The sequence below is a fragment of the Eleginops maclovinus genome, chromosome 2, assembly GCF_036324505.1.
Source record: "Eleginops maclovinus isolate JMC-PN-2008 ecotype Puerto Natales chromosome 2, JC_Emac_rtc_rv5, whole genome shotgun sequence".
In the NCBI taxonomy this organism is placed as follows: domain Eukaryota; kingdom Metazoa; phylum Chordata; class Actinopteri; order Perciformes; family Eleginopidae; genus Eleginops; species Eleginops maclovinus.
In genome coordinates, this window is record NC_086350.1 from 2,247,443 (window position 1) to 2,274,429 (window position 26,987).

General features: G+C 40.7%; 1 protein-coding gene across 1 annotated transcript in view; it reads right to left on the reverse strand.

Annotated features, from left to right (window-relative positions):
- Positions 1–25,148, reverse strand: part of pot1 (protection of telomeres 1 homolog) — a 52,705-nt gene extending 27,557 nt beyond the window's left edge. Inside the window, exons 1-7 of the mRNA XM_063899464.1 lie at positions 25,112–25,148; positions 8,373–8,506; positions 7,509–7,581; positions 6,660–6,760; positions 2,044–2,151; positions 1,159–1,230; positions 671–797 (exon numbers count right to left, since the gene is read on the reverse strand). Of these exons, the coding sequence (XP_063755534.1) occupies positions 671–797; positions 1,159–1,230; positions 2,044–2,151; positions 6,660–6,760; positions 7,509–7,581; positions 8,373–8,492 (601 nt within the window). The 5' untranslated portion in view covers positions 8,493–8,506; positions 25,112–25,148. The remainder of the gene's footprint in view (positions 1–670; positions 798–1,158; positions 1,231–2,043; positions 2,152–6,659; positions 6,761–7,508; positions 7,582–8,372; positions 8,507–25,111) is intronic.
- Between the last annotated feature and the right edge of the window lie 1,839 nt (positions 25,149–26,987).

Below are 26,987 nucleotides of genomic sequence, written 5' to 3' on the forward strand. Positions count from 1 at the left end.
TTTGGATGGAAATAAAAACTGTTGCAAAATTAAGAAAAAAACTAAATTTACTTTGAAAACTAAAGTTTATTAAATAAATCAGTTTTATCAGAAATACATATTTCAGATTTGTTCTTCTTAAAAACTGACTTTATTCCTGTTATATTGTGACTTTTGGAAGAACTCACATAACATTTTGGATTAAATTCATAAATTATAAATGTTTATCTACATTAAATAGCCCTTTTAACCCAATCCTCCAAATATTGTAGCTTTCTTATGAACAATACGACCGAATGGATCAACGTTTCTTTTTATCTTAGAAAATGTTGAAATTTGGTTAAATGAAACATTACGGCTTTGTGGTGAAATAACTACCTAATTATTAACATGACTTTGGCTTATGATAAACTAGTTATTTTCATGAAATAAGGACTTTCCTTTCCTTAATAAAATCAAGATGGTGAACATGGTAGACATACCTTTCACTATCAGCATACGTGTGAACCGTGAACATGTTAGCATGCTTATTAGCATTCAATTCAATGCACCTCTGAGTCAAAGTGCATCCTCACAGAGCAGCTAGCGTCGCTGTAGTCCCTTTGTTTGTACTCTTATCTATAAAACTTTTTGAGAAACAAACATATTGTTTAAGCTCGTTGTGTCCATCGTTACTCGTCTGCAGACTGACCTGTGCCGCGGGTCTTGAACGGCTGCTTGAAGAAGACCACCACTCCGTACACGTTCACCACAGACCCCGCCTTCAGGTCACCCAGTCCCACGTACGTATATTTACGAACCTTTGTCTTCCTGGAAACCTGAGGAGAAACAGGGTTAAAGAGGCACAGGCAGCTCAGATTAGCTATGCATTTTGTCAGCATGCTAAAGAGACAGTTTGGATTGTGTAAAGTGGGGTTTTAAGAGTCATCACCCAGAGTCAGTGCATCAGTTTAAGCGTATGAAGTATAAAGTAAAATACGGTCCCAATTTGTACAAGGTGTAGGTCTAAAGACTGTGACCTGGTCTCCACATCATCCCCACCACAGAGAAAGTGAGATCTGTGGGAACTCTGACCCAGGAGAGATAGTAGCTGACATAAAGCATCCTGACAGAAACAAGACCTACACAACACACACACACACACTTTGTAACACACTCTGCAGTTAACCTGGCTCTGACCTCAGGGGAGGAGCTCCTCTTGGCAGCCGGAGAGGATCTGGAGACAGAGGGGGGAGGAGGAGGGCGAAACACCTGGAGGAAGACATTAAAGGGATGTATTCTCAAACAAATGAAGTATCAAGAGTCTCAAATACCCTGAAGATGTATACCTCAGAATGCTATAACACATAAGGCTCACGGTGAGTAAAACTGATTTGGAATAAGGTGAGATAATAACTCTGATATTATAAAGTCGTTTTCCGTGTAAAAGATCTGATTCACTTCAGAGCAAAACAGCCGACGTGCATTTACACTTCAATTGTAATAGAGTGGTGTTAACGTGTGGAGATTGTCCTGCTGAACTAAATGTGTCAGTATCATAAAGTTTTGGTACAGTTTATTATCGGAAAAATCTAAAAATCCACTGGAAAAAAAATTGTAAATTGCCCCAACTTTTGTCAGCTTTTAGCAAAGATATAATATTCAAAATAAATGTATGAAATAATCGTAATTCCTCACAGAATAAAACACATTGGGGGCTTTCAGCAACCATTTTGAATGTGTGCGCTTTATTATTTACATTTGAAGTTCTGTAAAGCGTGCAAAGATTATCTGTTCATGTGCCCTTTAAGTTAACTGAAGTTGAGGTCGAGTCTTTTGAACTTCAGTTAACTTAAAGCACATTTATACTATTATAAAATACTGTTGTTGGTATACAAACACATGTCACATTACACCTAAAAAAGTTGTAGAAATGAAAAGATTTACCTCGATTCACCAACTAATGCAGAGCCAATTATTTGTGTAATTTAAAGCGAATGTACCTGCATGTTTCTTGCTGTTCTGGGTTTGCATCTTCATAATTCATTGTAACTACACACGACTTTGATTAACAAACATCCTCACATAAACGCAGGCGCCATCCCCCCTCAGCAGCAGGTTGAATGGGTGCAGTTTGTCCTTTTGCACCGTGGGAGATTTCCCCACGGTGAAGCCGGCAGCCACCACCACATCCTGCAGGAAACAACAAGCGGAGAAGACAGGGATTAAAAACCGAGAGCATCCTCCTTCCCAGAGGGAGGACAGACTGAGGCGGCAGATGTTGCCTCCTCGCAGACGTGGAGTCAGACGGAGATAAGCGGCTGTGAAAGAGTGGAGATTGTCTTTTGTTACGGGTGTCAGCGTTGGAGCTGAGGGCTGACAAAGGGACAGCAGATAGTCTGAAAAATCACGTTACAGAGACGAGCCGCCCGACAACACCTTCAACACGCTTTACGGCAATTTCAGCTCCATCAGGGTGCCGCTGTGTGGGGGGGGGGGGGGGGGAGTAAAGACCCAGCTGACGGGAGGATTATCCCTGATGTGTTCACTGTCTGGGTTAAAAGCAGACTCACCGCTCGGTAAACAACCTGTGACACTATCGGAGGAGCCGGGAAGAAAAACCACGAGTCACTTTGTAAAGTTCAGGGAGCTGCAGGAGGTGATCCGTCAGGGACAGGAGGGATAAAGGACAGCAGTATAAGTAACAACAAGAGCAGTTCAATGCTACAGGTCCCAGAGTTATGGAGGCAGCAATCATCCATGGAGAAGCAGTTTTGTCAAAAACAACGAAAGAGCTACTGGTGATAAATCCTGCGTTTCCTGAGGCTGCTTCAAAACACATTTGCAAAGACACAAGTAAATTCCCACACAAACATATAACTCCTGCATTGATTAATCTTAGAAGAGTCAACAATATTAAATATGATGGAGGAACTGGTATGAGTCTGGAACATGGTTTACATGCTGTTAGACATGATGTGAAACATGCTAACAGGCTAACAAACATGATGTGAAACATGCGAATGGGAGGATGAAACCCTCTTTATTGTCACATACACACACACACAGCAGAGCACACACAGTGAAATTGGTCCTCTGCATTTAACCCATCCTAGTACTGGGAGCAGTGGGCAGCTATTGTGCAGCGCCCGGGGACCAATGGGGAGGGGGGGATTGGAGGTGTCCGGTGCCTTGCTCAAGGGCACCACAGCAGGGCCCAGGAGGTGAACTGGGACCTCTCCAAGTAGCAGTCCACCTTCCATATTTCAAGTCTGTTCGGGGACTTGAACCGGCAACCCTACGATTCCCAGTCCAAGCCCCTACTTACTGAGCCACTGCTGGACAAAAAAAGTAAAACATGCTTTTAAAAAATGCTTACACCTAATAAAACCACAATATAATACATGCTAAGAGTAAAACATGGTGTCAAACACACTAGTGTAAACTAAATTAATTTTAATTGCTTTGGGAACTTGTGAATTTCCACTTGGATCTCTCGATTTGTCTCTTAATCCCCAATATATCGTTATACCGTTTCAGGGTTTATTTTATTGGATTACTCTGATAAAGAAATAGTATTGTCTAATAAATGTCAAAAAGTAAAAACGTTCTCTCTGAAATATATTGGAGTGCAAATATAAAGAAGCAAGAAACACACACACACACACACACACAAACACACACACACACACACACACACCTCATTACTTAATTCAAATCAGAGGCTTTGTGATGCAGAGAAACACAATTTCCTCAGACACGCCTTTCAAAAGAGCCCAGCCTCGTTCCTTAATGAAAATAACATTTTACAATCTCATCAGCTCCACATGAATATTTATATCAGAATAATATTTGAAACCCTCACATGCTTAATGGACAGAGCTTCAATGGAGTAGTATAATCAGGGTCTCTGCTCCCTTTCTCTGTGGGCGTGCACCCTCAAACCAAAATACAGATTTCCCCCCCCGTGAAATGCTAAAGTGATTCCAGGAAACAATCTCTCTGATGGTCAGAAAGGGTTTACTGAGTCCAGAGATATGGAGATGGGGTCAGATGTCTGGTCAGACGGCAGAGACAGCTTGGTGTTTACGGAGGGTAAATAGGGGATGGATGTCCGGTGGGTCTGCGGGGGACGAGTGGCAGGCAGCAGGGCTGACACTGAAACTGAGATTTCTGATCCTTTCTTTCACTCTCCTTTTTTCTGGAGAGGAAGTAACTGTAAAACTTCGTCTTACAGTTGCCGAAATAACGGTCAAAAATGTAATTTTGGGAAGTAATATAATGATATTTACTCGCATACATTATTATTTATTCGTCTAATATCTTCTGTGCATCTCTGTATTCTCGCTCCAAAAATATGAAACATTATTTGATATAAATTGTATTATAAGGATTCTTCGGTAAAAGTATTCAAAGGTTGTACACGCTTCAACAGATTTACACACAAATAATTGCAGTAATTGTGATATAGCGGTAGGCTCCGACTTAAACTGAATGTTATCATTATTATTATTTACTTGAACTTCTTACGTGTAGATACATGAAAATGTAGGATCATAGATCAATTAAGTAAAGTTTTGCTCAAACTGCATCTCCAAATGATTCCCTTCCTCCCCAGAGAAATATTTGGCACTATTTTCTTTGAGCAGTTTTTCCTAAAACAACCATCTGCTGTTATTTAGCAGGAAACTGTGGATGCATCATAAAAGCTAAATTAGAAAAGACACATACTTTGTGATTTTAAAGGCTCCTACTACATTATCATCAAAATACATAAACCACACACACACACACACACACACACACACACACACACACACACACACACACACACACACACACACACACACACACACACACACACACACACACACACACACACACACACACACACACACACACACACACACACACACACACACACACACACACACACACACACACACACACACACACACACACACACACACACACACACACACACACACACACACCTCAAACTGTAAATGAGATTTAGCAGCCAGACATCATCACCTCCATCATCCTCCACACTTCATCACAGCAGGGTGTCTGCACACACTAAATGTAGATCCATATGATACATAATTCACATCTCAGTTTAAAAATAACAATGTTTTTCTTTACACATATCTAAGTCTGCCAAGTTTCCTCCCTTTTATTGAACTTAGTAAAAATAGCAAATGCAGTATCGTTTCATTTAGAACCATTATCTTAATTTCAAGGACTATGAAGATGTACGGAAATATCTTCTCCTGCTGTCCCCTTTAGTGTTTACTTCCTGTCTGTCTTCTCCTGCTGTTCCCTTTAGTGTTTACTTCCTGTCTGTCTTCTCCTGCTGTTCCCTTTAGTGTTTACTTCCTGTCTGTGTTCTTCTGCTGTTCTCGTTAGTATTTACTTCCTGTCTGTCTTCTTCTGCTGTTCCCTTTAGTGTTTACTTCCTGTCTGTCTTTTTCTGCTGTTCCCTTTAGTGTTTACTTCCTGTCTGTCTTCTTCTGCTGTTCCCTTTAGTGTTTACTTCCTGTCTGTGTTCTTCTGCTGTTCTCGTTAGTATTTACTTCCTGTCTGTCTTCTTCTGCTGTTCCCTTTAGTGTTTACTTCCTGTCTGTCTTCTTCTGCTGTTCCCGTTAGTGTTTACTTCCTGTCTGTCTTCTCCTGCTGTTCCCTTTAGTGTTTACTTCCTGTCTGTCTTCTTCTGCTGTTCCCGTTAGTGTTTACTTCCTGTCTGTCTTCTTCTGCTGTTCCCATGAGTGTTTACTTCGGGTCTGTCTTCTCCTGCTGTTCCCGTTAGTGTTTACTTCCTGTCTGTCTTCTTCTGCTGTTCCCTTTAGTGTTTACTTCCTGTCTGTCTTCTCCTGCTGTTCCCTTTAGTGTTTACTTCCTGTCTGTCTTCTCCTGATGTTCCCTTTAGTGTTTACTTCCTGTCTGTCTTCTCCTGCTGTTCCCATTAGTGTTTACTTCCTGTCTGTCTTCTCCTGCTGTTCCCTTTAGTGTTTACTTCCTGTCTGTCTTCTTCTGCTGTTCCCGTTAGTGTTCACTTCCTGTCTGTCTTCTTCTGCTGTTCCCTTTAGTGTTTACTTCCTGTCTGTCTTCTCCTGCTGTTCCCTTTAGTGTTTACTTCCTGTCTGTCTTCTTCTGCTGTTCCCGTTAGTGTACACTTCCTGTCTGTCTTCTTCTGCTGTTCCCTTTAGTGTTTACTTCCTGTCTGTCTTCTCCTGCTGTTCCCTTTAGTGTTTACTTCCTGTCTGTCTTCTCCTGCTGTTCCCATTAGTGTTTACTTCCTGTCTGTCTTCTCCTGCTGTTCCCATTAGTGTTTACTTCCTGTCTGTCTTCTCCTGCTGTTCCCATTAGTGTTTACTTCCTGTCTGTCTTCTTCTTCTACTGTTCCCTTTAGTGTTTACTTCCTGTCTTCTTCTTGTACTGTACCAAACTTCTTCCTGTCAATTGATATGACTGCACATAGTCCCTTGAGCAACCTTAGCAAGTCTCCTTAGCAACGGCCTATTAGTAAGAATGAACAAACTGTGGAATGTCAAAATTGACCAACCAGAATCGAGTATTCGTCCAAGCCATGTCATAATAAATCAACAATGGCTTCAAGAGAATAAAAAGCATGATAGTTGTCACACATGTTTCTGTCAAACAGCGTAAACATCATGTCTCTGACGGCAGAGTGAACGTACCCCTTGATTGACAGCTCCATCGAAGTCCTTGGCGAGCGCTCCGAACAGGATGACGTTGATGGACGGGTTCTGATGGGAGGCGTCCGGCGGGGAACCTTCTTCTAGAAAACAAACGCAGAACATGAACACGATGAGGCGTTCAGGTGACCATCCGTCATACATTAAAGACACATGTCATCTTCTCAGTACTTCTGGTGTCATGAACGACCCGTCAGAATGACAGGGGATTTGAGGAATGCCTCTCAGAACCCAAGAATAAAATAAAAAACCCACAGAAACATTAGTGAGTCTGTCGCTGATCAAACACAAAGTCCCACAATGCAGCAGCAGGTCAAACACTGTACGAAGTCTGGCAAATTGTCTATAAAACAACAATACAGGAGATGTGAGAGACACAGGGGGGGTGTCAGAGAGTTAAATGGATAAAAGGAAGGACGTCCCCCGCCACAATAAGAGTCTCAGCTCTCTGTGCCTGCTCAGAGATAAAAGAGACCGGAGACAAGACAACAATAGTGTCTGCCTGTACCATACACACCAGATAAACAGCTTACACACACGCACGCACGCACGCACAAAACAACAGGGTAACAGTTTTATGATTTAGGCTACCGAACTGTGGATCACGCTACCAAGAAATATAGAGACAAACCTTTTTATTTAGCAATACTAATCAAAAGCTAATTTAACAAGTTATTGGTGTTTATCTTTATTGTTTTATTCATTTCTTTGTTCATATCTATCTATTTATTTGAGGTTATATCTAATTAAATATATTAAATCACTGCTTTAGTGTAATTAAAGGATAAACAAACAGCTGATGAACACAGAAACAAATGAATTGATTGTTACCTTGGATGATAATCTTCAGGATAAAGTCTCCAGATGCTAACGACACCAGCGGGCATTTACGAACCACTTTCCCCTGGAGGAAAAAAAACCCACTTCATTTAGACAAACTGGGAAACATTTTGGGCCTGTCAGATGATCAAAGCCACGTCAGGAAAGTGAGAAACGATAATGAGCTGCGAGACGGGCGCTGGATTACTCTGCCGCTTTGGTTCTCACAAATAAATTCCAGCAACGTTCTAATCAAAGACAAACAGCCTGGTTTAATAAAGAGTGAAACAGGTGGTGACAGCTGACAGGCAAGTGGTGGAATAATCAAGCTACTTGACATTAAACTCCACAGGAAAGTTGAACCTGTGAAGACTCGACAGAAGACATTTTAGCTCATTTATTTCTTATTAAAGAGGTTTCACGTTTAGTGACATGTCTCCATGCTTTAATGTTCAGAAAGCTCTTTCTGTTTCTCATCCTGCCTGTGCTGCAGCACCTCTTTTCACCCTCTGTCTGAAACCAGAGCCCAGTCTGCTCTGATTGGTTAGCTGGCCGGCTCTGTTGTGATTGGTCCACCGCTTAAAGATAAGCCGCCCCCTTTAGCCTATCACGTACAATGTGTTGGAGTGCTAGCCAATAGGAGCACGAGTGTTCTATAGTGATGTCATCATGTTCCGAAACTTTGGGATGTTACCCTTTGCAGACCATTTACATGCACTAAATCTTATATGACACACTACAGGAAAGGGAAACCCCCACAAAAAGCATAGTAGGGACTCTTTAAAATACTTAAAGTGAAACTAAATCTATAGCAACAAACAATGAGAGAAATATCTTGTCCTATGTTAAAATGAAAGTACGCTGCTGTAAACACACCTTCACAGTTTTGTCGGAGCAGTCGGTGCTGGTGCTGATGAGCACGATGGGAACACTGCTCAGGTGCGTCAGTACCTTGGCGCCTGGTCCCGCCCCCTCTGAGAGCACCTGGACAGGCATGACATCAAGGTGACCTGAGGGACAAATCACAAATTCAAAACTGCACCAGCAAACTTTAAGTTAGGATTTCATTTGAGATATAAACCGTAATATAAGAGGGAACGATCATTTTCAAACATTATTCACATTACACTGTTTTTAGAATTAGACTTCCCTACGATACTTCATTCAGAAGGATATTTTCAAGGGAAGTTTATTGGTAAAGCATATTTCAACAAGGCAATTCACAGTGCTTTACAAACATAAAAAGCAATTGGACATAACGCAAAAGGAACACACGATAAAACTGCATTGAAACGCCTTTACTTAAAAGCCAAGAGAATACAAATTGAAACCAGACAGAATAGAACTGGGACAGTTACAGTGCAGAGAAAGGTATGAACAGGTATTTGAATTAATGAAAGTGTTCAGCAAGGTTTAAAAGAATCGAGAGTTGTGGTTTTCTGGGAGTTTGTTCCAGATATATGGAGCTTAAAAAGAAAGCCTCTACCAATTATTACGCGCTTACCATATGATATGATATCGTATCATATGATACCGAAAAAGGAAACTCTATTGTCAGATCAGGTCTCAAATAGTTTAGCATCAATGAATCTCCATTTCCAATATCAACGAGGGACAATTATTAAAACTACTGATAATCGGACATGTAGAAGCTGTAATTGAGCCCTTAGAAAGTGTTTCATTGACAGATCGGCTACAGATTTTTGTATCGTTCATGGTGAACGTGTATACACTTTACTTTTAGTGATTTTTTATTTTCTATTTTGAGATTTTTCTATTTTTTCTACGTTCAGGACTCAGAGTTCAGTCTGTTCCAGGTTGGTGAAGAATGACGTCTCCATGAATCATCCGATGTTCAGTTCCTCTGGTTTGAACAGAAGTGAAGGCTTCAAGCTGTCCTCCCGTCTTCTGACAGACTCTGATCCAACCTGCTTTTTAAAAGGTCTTCAGTTTCAGATCCAGCAGAGTGACCGTCCTCAACCACCGACGATTCATTACCAGGATAAAGCGTCTGACAGGAAGCACCTGATCCATGTCGACAGCGCGGTAATGGCGGGTGGGGGGATAGTCTGTGAGGCGTTTCAGAGAGGAACCCAGAAAAGTGTTGGCCGTGTTCCCAGCAGGTAGCACGTTGCTTCCTGTCAGAGCTCGTTAGTTTGATGCCCGGCAGATTTGACTGGCGAGTCCCTCGGTGGTGCGGCGTGGACGGAGGACGGCGGAGCAGGAACAGCCTGCGAGGGACGGCTGGATGTTCACTCGTCCGTACACTCGCTGCTCAGCCAGGCGGAAAACACAGCCAGGATAAAAAAAATAAAAACAAAACAGACCTACCTGATTCAGACCAGAGGGGGGCGTTACTGCATGATGACTGATTCATTGTTCAGAGCCGTTCTGAAGGTACTGAAGGTCTGTCTTTCTCCAGTCTGACCTAACAATACCTCTCACCTCTGCTTCTACTTTATCTGTTTGTCTTTCACGGTCAACTTGTATTTTACTTTTTGGTTTGGTTTGATTTTCTATTTTGAGATGTTTGTATTTTATGTTTTCTTTATTTTCTTCAAATTATGTGCAGTGCCCCCAAAAGTGTCCCAATACAGGATCAATAAAGTATATCTCACCTCTTTTAAATCTGCACAGCTCTCGTCACATTTTGTTATATTTTACTGCACTCAGCTTCTCACAGATCTATATTTTCTGTAAATATTGTCTTGTGTTTTTAATTTGGTACAATAGTCTTTCAAATTTTATCATAGAACTATTTTACTATTCATCTGATTCTGTTTCCGAGTAGTGACACTCCTCTCACTGTTCCCTGTATTGACCAAGATTGGAAGACCGGCAAGTACAAATCTTTCCGCTCAGCTAAAAATAAATCCCCCTTTGCACAATTTGAAATAATTTGAAAATATGCTGAATAGACGAGTCAGCACCAGCGGCTATCATGGAGGAGCACAACGAGATGTCATCGTAGTAGCTCAATAATAAACACTGATAACGTTTGACTGAGTTTTCTCCCGTTAGTCCCTGAAATAGAAATCTTTCCGGACATGTTGACCGGCACAAAAAGTGGAAAGGCTGGCCACTCCATCTGAAGCTCACATGGCATGAACAAGACTTGCTCTGGATGTCCGACTTCTTGTAAATTAAGACGAGGGGTTCTCAAAGTTTTGATGTCCGAGCAAAGATTTAGGAAGCCATGATTGAGAGTTGCACAGAAAGTCATAGGATTTGTAATTGGTCTTATAATGTTATATAACGACAGACTCTTCAAGCACAACTTTCCCATTTTGCAGATAAGGACGATGATATCTGTCCCTTGAGTAGTTTTATTATTATTATAGAAACCCTTAATTTTCTCCTCAACCATACTGCGTTTATTTCTGTTGAAGCGTTTCCATCTTACGTCTGAATTAAACTGAAGAGTTCTCCATGAAAAAGGCTAACTTTAGAAAAACCGAAACACTTTGTTCATCCAAAAAGGTCTGAGAAAGTCAACATCTAGGTACATTTCATCAGGGCAGCCCTCATATATGAAGTTTGTTGGGGGTTTTCCCTTTCCTGTAGTGTGTTCTACAGGTTTAAGTGCATGTAAATGGTCTGCAAAGGCAAAATTCCAGAGGGAGTTTCTCTCGCTTATTGAATATTAAAGCATGGGAACATATCAGAGTAGAGACAAAAAAACACATATATATACCTGAAAATGAACATAATAGGGCTCCTTCAACTGGTACAATGGATAATACACAATACATACAATGTATTTGCACAATATTTACTGGTGACAACTCGACGGTTCAGGAGGAGTGTGTTGTGGTGAGATGTGTGATATCTCATGACTACAGCTGACCTTCAGCCAGAATAAATAAATAACCTCAAAGGGATGATATGAGGGGCTTAAATGTTTCATTCTGCCCTTATGAACCGACATCAGAGAGTTGCATCGGATATGATCTGCTGCCAGGGATTCAATCAGAGATCCATTAACCTCAGAGTTTAGGGGAACTGGTTTATAGCCAAAGGGGAAACACAATGCTTACCGACAGCCTACTGATACATAAACCTGAAGTATGATAAACCTAAGTTAACATTGAGGGTATCCTTCAACGTATTTTCAGCGATGTAAAAACAGCCCGCAGCTCGTCCGACACGCGTATCAAACCCCCCCTGTGATAGAGTCCTGACATCTGGCCTTGCAGCAGCGTACCTCCTCCTGTAGCTGCTGCGCGTGTCAGCCTCAGTAAATGAACGGTGCAGTCTGAGCAGCAGCAACACATCACAGACCACCACTTGGCTGTACACATTCGCCTGTTTCCCCCACCGTAGGCGGGAAAGCAGCTGATCCCTGCCAAATGTGATCCAGGCCACCCCCGAGCAGACGGAGACTTCCTGCTCCTCCGAGCGTCACCGAAACCCGGCGCTCAGCTGCTCTGGGACCCTCATTAACTCTGAGGGTGACTCAAGTTCAGCCCAATGACATCAGGAGGAGGCTGAGAGGGAGAGATAGAGCCCCGAACAGGAGCTCAGTGCAAACCAGACATGACTGTTAGGGAGTGGGGGGGCACGCTTGATGGTCACACAGACTGAAATATTACAGTTCAGCTCCAGACAGAAGTGACACTGAGCAGAGAGTCCAGCAGCTCAGTGAGTGTAAGCTCTGTTTAGTGACTGAGGTCTCAAACAAATAGGAAACTCTGCAGCCTTGCTAGAAAACACAACGATGAGTCTAAACAGATCTAAGAGGGGATAAAATGAACGCGGTTGCAGGTTTGATTTCACAATAAACTTGAAACATGCAAGTGGCCATATTTGACTATTTCACACCTGGTAACTTTAGGCCCTGACCACAGGTAGAGATATATTTGAAAACTAATATTTTACTCAGGGGTTTTTCTAGCTAAATATAGCATGAGGCGCTAACGTCACTTCTGGTCAAATTTACAGCCCCGCCCACTTTCAGGTGAAAGTCCTGCATCAGAGCGAAGCGGGAAAATAATAGTGTCTTCACGTCTTAAAGCTGCTGAGTCGTATATCGCACCTCCAACAACAAATAAATCCAGAGCTCCGGTTCCTTTACTTCCTCTCCAGAAAAAAGGAGCGTAAAAGAAAGGATCAGAAATCTCAGTCTCAGTGTCAGCCTGCTGCCTGCCACTCGTCCCCCGGCAGACCCACCGGACATCCATCCCCTATTTACTCTCCGTAAGCTGTCTCTGCCGTCTGATCAGACATCTGACCCCATCTCCATATCTCTGGACTCAGTAAACCCTTTCTGACCAACAGAGATATTGTTTTCTGGCATCACTTTAACATTTTACGGGGAAAATCTGCATTTTGGTTTGAGGGCCCAGAGGGGAACAATATCCATACAAAGGCAGAGAAGACCTAAGACTTAAAGTGGCTATATTTAATTATCTTGACAATGGAGACTAAGAGCGTACCGAGGATAATTTCCTGTTACAAACACAAACAGTGGAATTTAAATGACTCCCCCATTATCCACCAGAGACAAACTAAACTCGCATATTTAATTGCTGTTTAACAATTTCCTGAGTACTCTCATTAATTATGGACTGAGATGAACTCCAACTCACTGAGTCAGTGTCGAACACAAAACCTCCAGAAGCCACAGGAGTATACGCTCCAGCGGTTTCACCTATTGAATAAATAAAAAAATAAAACCCCGGAGCTCAGGAGGTGATTTCAGGGGGGGGGGGGGTTTATCAGGTCAGGAGCAGCTTGCCAGTGCAGAGCAGAGGGAGTGTGTCGAGGGAGAGCAGCTCAAAGAACCCCATTTAATAAAACCCTTCTTTTTTTAAAAACACTCCAGCACTGAGTCACAGGCTCTCGGAGGACGAGAGCGGAAACACATTGACCTCACACACACACACACACACACACACACACACACTCCTGTTTGAAATCACACTATTTACAAAAAAGCTGTTTTTCCCTTGCAGCTCATGACAATAGAGTAGTGCAGGAATGAGTCCCAAAACCCCAGAATGAGTCAGCATTTCACCACTTCTAGGTTCACTCGTCTCTTAAGTCAATGGTTTTCTGAATGTGTTTTTGGTTAGACGCCTGAAATACAGTCTGGGTCGACAAAAGCTGAAGACATTTTTTACTACGATATACAATAGGTCAAATGGGTGAAGCTTAGTACAACCAAGAGCTTACAAAGTAATTAAACACAACTAAAATAAATCTATTGACTGCACTGTTCTTTGCTGCCGTCTGCTGGGGAGCATCAGAGCCGGTGACACCAGCAGAATCAATAAACTGATCAGGAAAGCTGGCTCGTTCATCGGCATCAAACTGGACCCTTTTGAGGCTGTGGTGGAGAGGAGGACTCTGAACAGACTGCTGTCCATCATGGATAACCCCTCCACCCTCTCCACCTGCAGCTGGACATACAGCGGAGCTCCTTCTCCAACAGACTGCTCCAGCTCCGCTGTCACAAGGACAGGTTCAGGAGAACCTTCCTGCCCTCTGCAGTAACACTTTACAATACTCCCTGGCTGCAGACAACTCACTGCTCCACAGCCTCTCTGTGAACTGGACTAAACATGCACTCCTTCACACTGAACATTGTACATTTCCATTATACTGATTCACATTATTGCCTTTTTGTACATTTGTATATTTCTAATTTTCATTCATTTCATCTTATTTTAATTATTTGTATTTGCTTTGCTTCTTTTTGTATTTCACTGCTGCAACGCAAACATTTCCCAGTTTGTGATAAATAAAGTACTTCTGATTCTGATTCAAGCTGTCTCCTTACAGCAGTATCGGCATTTCCAGAGACTTTTTCCAGCAAATAAGCTCTGATGGACACAAAATATCACATATCAGTCCAAGGGAAAACAGCGGACGTAGAAATAACTGTCAAAGTAAATTGAACATTTAGCAGATAAAGCGACAGATATTTGTTTTTAAAAAGACCAGTCAAGAGCTAAAAGGAAGTGTAAATGGAGATGTCTTTGTTTGCAGATAGTAGATCAGTGAATCTGCTGGTCTCTAAATGGTATTACACTGCATGTGGATTGATCAGAAGCAGGAAATGTACCCTCTAACTCTGACAGTGTTTGTGCTTTGTTGAAGTTACTACATATCAAGACCAGAATGAACCGAAGATTATGTTTTCCTTTTCATGTCGTTTCATCTGCTTTCTCATCAGAAGAGGCTTAAAATATTCCAGTTTTTCAGAAGAACTGGAGGAGGTACAATGATACACACTGTCTGTGCGGAAGAGATACGTTTTTTTTATCCACGAATCCCCGCAAATCATCCGTCTTATCTCCTCACCCCTGGGTGGAAAACACAGATCTGAAAAAGGATATATATTTCCACATAGGCTCGGGGAGTTTCCTCTGCAGCAGGAATCAGAGTAATCCTCTCAGAGGGCAGCGAGAGATGAAGCTACTTTCCCCCCACAGATAAGAAGAAGCTGACACAGGCTCGATAACACACACAGTGAAACAGGACGGCTGTCAGCTGTTCATTAGCCGCAGTATAAACAACATCAGGATGGGCAGGAAATTACGGATGTTTGTGTTGTTACAGTACAGTTGCATGCACAATACACGTGATGTGGTTCAAGCACGCTGCCGGGGAACTTTCATCTGTACGTCGTTAGCAACAAAACAAGCTGAGTGCCGTGAGTCAGTAGAATACTGAGAGCGCACATTAGTTGGAACAAGCCTGCGGGTTCCTGTTAAGGTTCAGTCAGAAAAGAGAGTTGGGTAAAAGACGAGAAGGGAGTCAACCAAAATTAGAAATATAGAGAGGTATACGATAGAACAGAGGTTGTTTGAATAGAACTTATTCTTAAAAAACTTAACAGAGAGGAACTAAGGCAGACAAGGTCGGAAATTGGTGGGTAAATGGAAACAAATGGAGCATGCTAACGGACATACACCTTCAAATCACTGTTTCTGTTTGTGGTGGTCAACGAGTGCGGGAAGCATTCAATGTACCGGACAAACAGGAGAGGTTATCAAATGTTGTTAGAGCCTTGCATAACGCAAACAAATATTGAGCCACGGATAAAAAAACGTTAACATAAAGTATTTTCCTGATTTTAGAGACTACATATTATTCCCATATAAAATAAAACTGTATAGAAATGTGGGCCTGTCTGGATCATTATTTATATGGTGCCGACTGGTCTTTTCAGCCCAATTCTAAACACACTTCAAACTGTGCTTAGGGGGAATTATTTCCAGCCGTCAGTATAACCGGAGAGATTTAAAATTGGTAAATACCGGCTCAGGTCTGCGCTGCTTCACTTCTGTATGTAAATGGGTTACAAATCCAACATGCCAACACACACTTGAACATCCAATCAACGTGTCTGGAAAGATTTCAATGTGCCAGACGATGAGGAGGATCTAAAGTCAAACATTATCTGTGTTTATTATTGCATTTTGAAATCACTGGATAGGACGGCTATCTAAAGAATGATCCATTATACTGGATTTTATTCAAAAGTAGGGTGTTTTTAGTCCCGTCATTAGACTCCTGCACAAAGTATTCCACTAAGCTAAAGGGATATATATTCTCAGCTGAAATTAACCAGGCATACAAACTATTTGTACCATTTTTAAGAAACTTTTGGGGGAATTATCTTTACTGGACATTGTGAGCGGAGAGATTTAAATGAGTCGGACTTTCGGGAGATTTTCCTGGTCTTGGAAACACTGTTATCGTCACTGCTTTACCTCTGGCGGTTTGTGAACGGAAACACAATCAAGATGCTTACCAAATTTCATAGCAGATATAAGATTAGTCTCTTACTTTTAGTCTGAGCTTTGATTCATTCATTGCTGTCGACAAATAAGGATTTTATTGAACAAAAACTGCTCTAAAGAATGAGCCCCCCCTTACTTTAACTGGGAAAGGTCCAAACTAAAAGGTAGAGCTCTTCTGCAGAAGTTCACATACCTTGATAATGATGTACACTTTAGTGCTTGTAGAAGCAGATCTTTTTAGATAAGCTCCTGGAAAGTGAGAGCCTGTAGAGTTGCTGACTGCAGTGACCGGTTTTATTGGATTAAGACGGTTAGAGGTTTTAATGAGCTCCTATGGAGGTGTCACCTCGATAAAAAAGCGATTTCTACTCAAATTAAATCTCGCTTTTTTTGCTGAGAAGCCGTCCGATAAGAGGAGCGAATCAGCAGCTGTGTAATTACTGAGAAGAGACGAAGATAACTTCATAATGCCATTAAAGGAACAGAGCTATTAAACACCTTTCAGCGATGTTAGATATCAGGGAGTTATTGCACGATGTTAACACACTTCCGCTGATGCATCTGTGAATTGTCAAATATGAGACGTGGCTAAAAACCCTTGATTCAGGGGATCACCTCCACTTTACCGTCTCAAACTATAGGAATAATGTACATTTCAATAACACCAATTGTTACAGTTACAGTACTGTCAATGAAGAGGATGAGATGGAGTGCATGCTCTTATTATGAAAAGCTACAAAAAAACATAATTATTATTCAGTTTTTCCAGATATAGCGTAGCCTATAAACGTGCTGTACAAAGTAATTACAGACGTCATCAAATAACATCAGCTCGATTTAACGAAAATAAGATTAATTTTTATAAGTAAATAAAAGATTTAACTGTTAGAATTTGCTGTCCATTATTCTCTTCTGATGGGCTTTTGTTCTTTTGATTTTGAACCATAAATGCAACTAATATTTAAAAACCTACAAAAAAGGATGAGTAAGAAATATATTATCGAAAGGGTATTTCAGAAAGGTGGCTGGTTCTATTCATTCACTAACAGATGGCTGACAGTGAGGAAATAGATCACTGTTGAAAAGCTGTTTGTTTTGTTCTACAATGCCTGAATCAGAAATCAAGTGAGCCTTAGAAGTTAATTAATCCCATCCTGCCAAACCTCAGCCAATCAGGACGGTGGGAAACAAGGGGGGGCACAAACACGTCCAACATGAGAGTGACAGCCGTGATTAGACGCTGCCTGTGATTAGAGCACAAACTGTACTCTGCGTTTGTTCAGCCGACGCGTTCGCTATAACATGATTTTCCTCCACATTTGCATAATCTTTGTCTTCCTCTCTTTCTGCGGGGATGAGAGGGAGGGAGAGAGGCTCAACACAAGCAGAAAACGACTCCCAGAATAGATCTAGAGAGGATTTTCCCACACTGGAGTGTTTCTCTATGAAGAACCAGCAGCTGACGGACATGCTGCTGCTGCTCATTTACAAACTCCCAGTGCTGACACTTCTACTAAGAGAGTGGTGCAGGAATGAGTCCTTCTTCAGAGTCAATGTTGTTTATTTTTTGATGTACGGTAAATACCCCACTGGTGGATGTCTGAAGCTTTTACAAAGCAGTTGCTAACACGTGTCTAAATTGTTGAACAAAACCTCATAACGCACAAAATTAGCCTCTATAGCTTAGCGGTGGTGACGTGAAGTCATGTGACCGTGCTGTAGTTCCTTTATAGCCCAACATTAGCCTCCTTTAGCTTAGCGGTGGAGACGTGAAGTCATGTGACCGTGCTGTAGTTCCTTTATAGCCCAACATTTGCCTCCTTTAGCTTAGCGGCGGTGACGTGAAGTCATGTGACCGTGCTGTAGTTCCTTTATAGCCCAACATTAGCCTCCTTTAGCTTAGCGGTGGAGACGTGAAGTCATGTGACCGTGCTGTAGTTCCTTTATAGCCCAACATTAGCCTCCTTTAGCTTAGCGGTGGAGACGTGAAGTCATGTGACCGTGCTGTAGTTCCTTTATAGCCCAACATTAGCTGCCTTTAGCTTAGCGGTGGTGACGTAAAGTCATGTGACCGTGCTGTAGTTCCTTTATAGCCCAACATTAGCCTCCTTTAGCTTAGCGGTGGAGACGTGAAGCAAAATTCAATTGCATTTTATCGAGACGGTGATGCTAACTACCTGGATAGCCCACAAAACTATGTAATCACCACAAATTTAGGATATTTTTAAGTCTGAATGATTTTTACGGACAGATAATCAGAATACTTCTCATCTTGTTTTATATTTCATGCACAATCATGTATTCAACTTATTTTGTTTAAATAAATATTTTTACTTTATTTATATTTTATTTTGTAATTAATTCAAAACTAAAGAAACTCACAAAACCCGGGATAAATAAAGTATTCTGATTTCCACTCAAACATGACTGATCCTTCAGCCCTTATTTCAATCACAGTGGCAGGTATCACTACAACAGTAGTCGCAGTCATATTTCTTTGGCGGAGTTTTATGCAGAACAGACACAGAAAGCACTTTGTAGACTCAGTCCGCTCTTTCAAGCGTGGAATCAGCAAGAAACTTTTCATGTGAAAAAGGGGGCAGGTGGTCTTTGTAATGCAGAAGCCAGCAGGCGGAGAGGAGAAAATAACCAGGGAGGCTCGGACAGATGAAAGTCCAGCGTCCTCAGCACCTCATACAGCCGTCCAGCGGGAGGTCGCCCAGGGTCACAAATCCACTGATCCATCCCACAGCGAGCGGCCGCACATTCAAAAGCAGGAGAGCACTTTCAACTCTCACAGAGGAGGGTGAGGGCAGGCAGCGGTGGAAAAAGCACTCAGATCCTTTACTTTCGTAAAGGTAGAAATAGAGGTGCAGGGATGAGTCAAGAAAACCACTTTACCACTTTATTCTAGACAAATTATCCTGTAACTTTTACAATAACAAACTTGATTGACACAGATCGTTGACAGCATAAAAATCATGTTGTTGGTGAAAGCATAGTCAACGGTTTTTAACGTGTTTTTGGTTAGATGCCTGAAAGTAGGTCTTTGGTTGACATGATCTGATTTAATAGTATTGTTCAAGACATAAACTATGTCAGTAAATACTCTACTCGTAAATATTCTAAGCTTGTATGTGTTTTAAAAAATGCTGGTTTCTAACAAGTGTCTAAAGGAGACGACTAAACGTCATCACGCCCAACATTAGCCTCCTTTAGCTTAGCGGTGGTGACGTGAAGTCGTGACCGTGCTGTAGTTCCTTTATAGCCCAACATTAGCCTCCTTTAGCTTAGCGGTGGAGACGTGAAGTCATGTGACCGTGCTGTAGTTCCTTTATAGCCCAACATTAGCCTCCTTTAGCTTAGCGGTGGTAACGTGAAGTCATGTGACCGTGCTGTAGTTCCTTTATAGCCCAACATTAGCCACCTTTAGCTTAGCGGTGGTAACGTGAAGTCATGTGACCGTGCTGTAGTTCCTTTATAGCCCAACATTAGCTTTTTACTACAGAAATCATAAAGTGGTGTACATTTGTGGAGATTATCCTGCTGAACAAAATGTGTAAATATGATAAACATTGTTAGACAGAGATAATTTGCTGCAATAATCCAAAACCCCATGGACAAATCCCATTGGCTTTTTGAAATGGGACCCCCTGCGATGCCAACTTCAGGGTCTTTCCACAAACATAGGTAATTCCTGCAACACTCTATTTTAGCAATAATTGAAGAATCCGAACTGAGGCACAACCAATTATTACTGCCATTATTTAAGCGTTTCCAAGAGAACTAGGTTACAGACGATTGGTGAGCTCTCAAAACTTCTCACAACAAGTCGACCCGCTGTGCTTATTAATCACTGCAAAGTGAACAAACAATATAACGGGTCATTTTCAATCAAACCCCTGCCAAGCTAAATTAGCTGCTGACGCATGACTGATATAATCAATGTAACTGTGACGGTTTAATGAATCACATCACTTAGTACTGTGTCCCCCTGCTGTGCACTGTAGCACTGCTCATGCTCCCTGTAGCTTCGACTACATCTGAAAAAAGTGCAAATATATCCTCTGCGTTTTGCACTTCCAGCTTAAATTAGATAAACACATAAACCACATCACCAGGACCGCCTTCTTCCAACTCAAAGACATAGCCCGCCTCCGCCCATCACTCTCATTCTCTGCTGCAGAAATCCCGATCCACGCATTTGTCACGTCAAGACTGCATCCTGTACGGCTCATCATCCAACAAACTGCGACACATCCAGAACTCTGCCGCCCGCCTCCTCACCCACACCCACCAACCACATCACCCCCATCCTTTCAACCTGCACTGGCACCCCGTCTGCCAACGATTACATCTCAAAATCCTCCTCCTAACCCACACAGCCTTCAACAACCAAGCCCCCTCCTGTATATCCCCCAACGAACCAAGCACCGAACCTGGGGAGCATTCTCCATCGCTGCCCCCCCACCTTCTGGAACTCAATTCCACAACAAATCAGAGACTGTACCGGCCGCCCTTCCTTGACCAAATCTCATCTTTTTAGACAGGGCTTTTATCGTGTGATTGTCCTTGTGATAAATGTGGCTTTATTGTTTGATTTTAAGTCGACTTTTATCTTGTTTTTTTACCTCTGCAAAGAGCGTTTGAGCACCTGATAAAGCGCATGATAAATTAAATGTATTATTATTATGAAGCAGGAGATCATGTATGTTATGTATGGCAGCTACGTCACTACTTTTATGTTACATACTTTTATAATGCTGCTACTTTCTTTTGACCTTTATTTAACTCTTAACATGCATATGTTGAACAACTCATTTTATTTGGTCTTTTAAGCACTGTCCCTTTGCTGTACATTTCCTAGATGTGTCCAATTAAGGATTTCCGATTCCTGATTGGCGAAGCTAGCACACAGACAGCTCATTTTAGTCTCGTTAAGAGGTATATTATTGGTTACGGTTGAGCTTACATTATCACTGATCGGGTCAGGTTGCAGCCTCTAAAGTAATCTATCAATATATAAACAGAAATATGCCGTTATTAATAACTGTGCAATAGTTACCTGCCTGCCATATCTCACTACAGGATGTGTATTTTGTAAATTGTGTGTTTTTCTTTATCTTCATATTTTTAATGGCATATTTTCTTTTGTAAAGCTGTCTTTGGCTCTGTTGCTGCTGTAGCAAATTTAATTTTCCCCTCTGTGGGACCAATAAAGGGATTCTGATTCTGATTAATCTACAGAGCCCGGGTTCAATTTTCATCTGTTACACCTTTTTTTCTACACATCATCCAGGGAAATATAATCTGAGGATTTATAGGAAATTCTGATTGCTTCTGAGTGTCCCATCGCTCATGACTGCAAACGTCTCTGCCCAAGGAATTGATTCAGATGATTTCACACATCCATTTCTATCACAGTTATTGGGGGTACTGGTAACATGGCAGGAAATGTAGCAGTCCTTTTTGCAAGAGTTTTATGACAAAAACATAGCGTACGATTTCTGTTAGAACCGCTGAGAGCTGTGTTTGTTTACAGTCCCAGGTTGCATTGCATTATGGGAGATGTAGTTTCCAGTGCTCTGAACTACAGGTTAAAATCTGACCTTCACAAGTGAAACAACATGAGAGAACTTTCCTTTTGTTCTTCGAGCATTTTGTTTAATCTGTTCACAACAAGATAGCTGATGTGTTGATGCAAGATAATGGTAGGTCCCTCATGCTGTTGTACTTGTGAAGACAGAATTTAAAAACTATAGTTAAAATACTTCAGAGCACAGGATCCATGTTTCCCATATTGCAAAAGGTGACCTTTGTTAAATCCTCCCTGCCAAGTACTGTAACGGCATGTTTCCATCTTATGGGAGAAATGGGACTCATTAGAGTTGGTCTAATGAGAATTAAAATACTGTGGACTAACATTTTCCAAACATATCCACTAAAGATGTGTGAGATTACATTCATTTGTTTTCGTTTTGAGGAACAGTGAACAGGTTGGATGGATCAAAGTGAAGGTTTACAGTTCATACACTCATAATTACTCCAATATGTGTAAACACCCACATATAGACTGAAAATACAGTATGCTAGACAACAGCTCAATGTGAAAAAATGTTAATGTAATTTTGTGCAGCAGTCACATCTATTAAATACATGCAGCCACTTCCTCTAAGAAAATAAACTGGTGTGCGATGCAATTTCCAATCATTTGCTCTAAAATAAACACCGTAAAACTGCAAAAAAATCTATTTTCCGAGTCATTAGGACCCGCACTGTCATCCCTCCATTGGATTAACCAAGCAGCACCTCAATAAAATGTCAGCCGTAAAAACAGGCAGAGCTGTTTTCTAACACAATCACAGCCTATTTCAACAGAGGACTCGGAAGACATAAGAGGGAAATAAGCTTTAAAGTGGGCCATTAGGGGCGAGACGACTGAATTCACCACTGATGTCTTCTTCTACTCCTGCGGCTCCAGGACTGTTTATACTTTAGTTGTTAGGATGAAACGGTCAACCAGAGAGAATCACAATGTGGTAAATAGCTCTAGTTTGTACATAAGAAGCAACCAATGACAGACAGGTCACAGGTTAAAATGTCACATTACAACATCTTACATTGCCTTTCATTTTATAACAGGGGTGTCCAAACTTTTTTCACTGAGGGCCACATTTAGAAAAATAGACGGAGGGCTTGGCTCCTCACTAGAGGTGAGGTATATTGCTTCTTAAGTTACGTTTGAAGTGAATCAAATATAGGTTAATTAAGCTTGATACTTGGAAATGCTTTAAGAAAACAAACAGTGTACATCACAGCTCGCCGTACGGTTTCATTTATGTTGTTACAAGAAGTGTTGGCAGCCCATCCCTGAAAACAGAAGCCTCAGATTGATTATAAGAAGGGGAAATATGAAGGGTCTATTTCAAGCTTGTTTCGCAAAAGTGATTGGGCTTTTTCTTTTCAATCAACTAAGATTTGTTAGTAAATATTTTCAGTTAATATATTTGGGGATATATTACGAGTTGTTTGCGACATGGACAGTTGTATCTCTGGATGATTTAAGCAAGGGGTTTACATATTTTTGCTTTAGGAAAATTAGACTTCCATGCTGGCTCCAACCCAGCCTCAACTTTGCCAGCTTGTCTCTTCTCAAAGCAAACACTGAGGCGTTTCTACATGTGCTGGGACTTCAGGTTATTTCTTGTTTGTCCCATCACTGTTGCCAACAGGTCATGGAAACTTCCTCAGTCATCATTACCTTTTTTTTTTTTACTTTTTCATTTATTTTAAATGTATATTCGGGAAATTCACAAGTTTTAGGAGTGGGCTATATTCCAATATACTTTTTGAATTTACTGAGGGCCAATTAAAAATGGACAACGGGCCACAAGGACAGTAGGATCCTCCAATGCATTTCTTTTAGAGGTACCTAAAGTATTTAACAAGAAACCCCTTGGATCTTAGAACAGCAAACTCCCTTGGAAGTTTTTAAATATAAATTAAAGACCTGTCTTTTTAATTTGGCTTTTTATTTTGGGTAATTTTAGTGCTATGGTTTTGAGACCTAACCTTTGTGTTATTATAGCTTGTTTTAAATGATGTTTCTTACTCTTTACTCATTGTTATTTATGTGTATTTTATTTTGCTCTGTAAAGCACTTTGGGCTTCATTTTGCATGAAAGGTGTTATACTGTATGAATAAAGGTATATCGTTATTATTATTTGACTGCTTACATTGAATCACTGCATAAGAATACATATCAGGTAGAGTTAGCTTTCAATAGATGACCTGAATCCCGAACATGTTAAATAACATCAGCATTTCTCACATGTATGTAAATCCAGCACAGGTTATTAAACATATTATGGCAATGAGGCACTACAGTAGGCAAGTATCCCTATATCAACACTGCTTATCCACCTGTCACACTTCCCCCATGCACTACAAATGACTAATAATGACATAAAAAGGGATAACAAACAAACAAACAAACAGCTTATGTGTTTTGGTATCATTAATCCATGTCGAATCTGCTGCTACAGACCATTAACTGCTAAAGTTAAAGCTAGTTAGCCGGTTAGCTAACTTTAGCAAACACTTCCAATGAAGGCAGCTTAGCCGGATTAAAAACGAATAAAATCTTCGTACACATGACAAGTAGAAAGTTTAAACGTATCATATCACAGTGTTAAAGTCAGCTAAAGACCAAAGAAAATCCATAGCGAGATATAGCCTTTGTTGTGTATGGTTTAACCGAGTATCAAGCGGAGTCCATTGATAAATACTGAGTTTTAAAGTTGTATTGATTCATTTCAACAATAGGAAGCAATTCAAATGAAACGTAAAGCTCTTTTATAAATGAAATGGCTCTTTAAGTGAACTCGGCTTTAATACAAAACATTTTAAATCACGTTATTTAATAATATTTTCATTGGAAGTCAACCGGTGGAGTGGCATGATTTAGAGAGCAAAACAAACTCTGGGAAGCGATACGTCAAACAAAAAACACAAACATTGGTTTTAGAAAGAGATTAAGGTCTATAAATTGAAAGCCGAACTTTCAAGGGTAATGTAGAGACTTGGTAAATGTATACAATCATACACTACGTGATGTATATATGTGGTTTTAAGTACTACAAGGCAATATGCGTTTGTTTTTTTAGATTGAGCCTGGCTACTCAAGAGAACGCTGTTTTAAGTGGCGTTAGACGGTCACTAAACAAGCTTCTACAAACTAATAAACAACATTAGGAATATTATAGGTAATGAAAGTAACAACGTGGTAAAATCCCCATCTTTAGTAGTCATTTTGTGGAAGTAAACACGGCTTTTCATGGTGGAAATAAGAGAGGAAGACTTACGGTTGCAGGAGTTTGTTTTCCCTCGCTTGGTTTCGAATTCACGCATGTAGTGCGCATGCGTGGAAACTTGACGGGGAAGATAATGCCGTAATAACAACAGAATAATAAAGAAATAAATCATAACTTTAAACCTGAGAATATGAGATGAAGAGAAAGACATTGAAAAAAAATTAAATAAAAAGACAAAATAAAAAACTGTATAAAAACAGTATTTTGTAAAGCGAGCACACATATTAAAAATGGAATATAAAATAATTACACATTTCAAGTATTCTTATTCTTATATAAAAAGAATGTGGTTATTGTATACACCGCATTTAGAAATGGATCAGTTCTGCACTGATAAAGAAATGCTTTGTATAAGGATAGTGTCTTAGCTTCAAAACCATGTTTGTTGTCATGGTTGTGCAACAGTTTCTACTTCACCTTTACATTTCATTTAGCTGACTCTTTAAAACATGAAATATAAACTCAAGACAGACAGAAACCTGCAGGTACAATAGCTTTCAATATGCCAACCCATTATAAGTGCTAGAGGATTGGCTTTAAATAAGACAAACCTTGCATTAAAACCAGTTGACATTAACTTATTTTTCCTTTCTACTTGTTTCTACGTGTGAAACAAGTAGAAAGTAATGAATTAGATGCAGATGGACAGAAGAAAATATGAAATGTCCTATTATTTAAACAAATTAAAGAAATAAGTAGTTTAATGTTTGGCATTGTACCTTTCCCCTCTAAACCTTGAGTTTGTTCTCTTTCTTTCTAACTAAGAGTTCATCTGTTTTAGGTGGTTGCACTTCAGATTACACATTATTTTCTAACAGTTAAATTTGTCACCTAAAACTCAACTTTTATTGCACTTTCACTTAAAATTAAGCTTAATTTACATTTAAACTGCTGTCAGCATTTCTGTTTCAACTGCCACCTTAATTTATTTCAGTGCCTCATTTCTGTATAAGACGTAGAAATCTACAAGGACCCACACTTTTCCATATCGAACACAAAACGTGATTTTAATAAATGTTGCTTTGTCATGTTAACAACAAATGACCCAGTATCCACCAGCTCTTGCCCAAATTATGACTTCCTGACACAGTTTGTAAGCAAATAACATGCTTGATTACCATCAGATAGGCTTTGGTGCACCATAGAACATTATGAATAAGATGCTTTAATATAATGAAACAGCCAGAATTCCACAGGTTCACTCTGCTCTGTGTGACAGTAGTTTTCTGTTATGGCCGCCTGACAGGATCTCCCAGAGAGAGGAGGTGTGATACTGACATTCTGCCGGTCCAGCTGCCAGACTCCAGACTCCTGACTGCAGCCGCTGGAAATGACAGCACACTCTTGGTGACTCCGCCTCCCCTCGTTTGGGGTTTTTGGGACCCGTTTTTGCACAATCCATCCTGTCAGGAGTCAAAATAATGTGAGCTGCTGGAGTGAAGATGCTGCCATGTTACCCAACATTAGGGAGTCTATGTCTGTTTGAACACGGCTGATATAACATGCACTACCTTATGTGCTAAAGCTCCTTCCTGTGCTGTTCAGTAGGGATTCTCATGGACATCCAGAACACATTTATTCATATACAAGCATGTTCCTACTATAAATTAGACCCCAATCAATCTCTTCTTGTATTTTATTAAAAAATATCAAAGTGGATACCAAAAATAATACAAAACACCAAAGTATTTACAACAAACAAAGAGTAATCATTTCAAATGGTCTGCTGTTGTGGGGATTGTCCGACCAAGCTGGTTTAACATACTCTTGTAAGTGTCATCAGTAATTGATCCAGTAGACATCCCAAATTGAAGTCTTTGTTTAGACAAGAACACTCAACGTTTTAACATGGGATAGAATTTTCCCA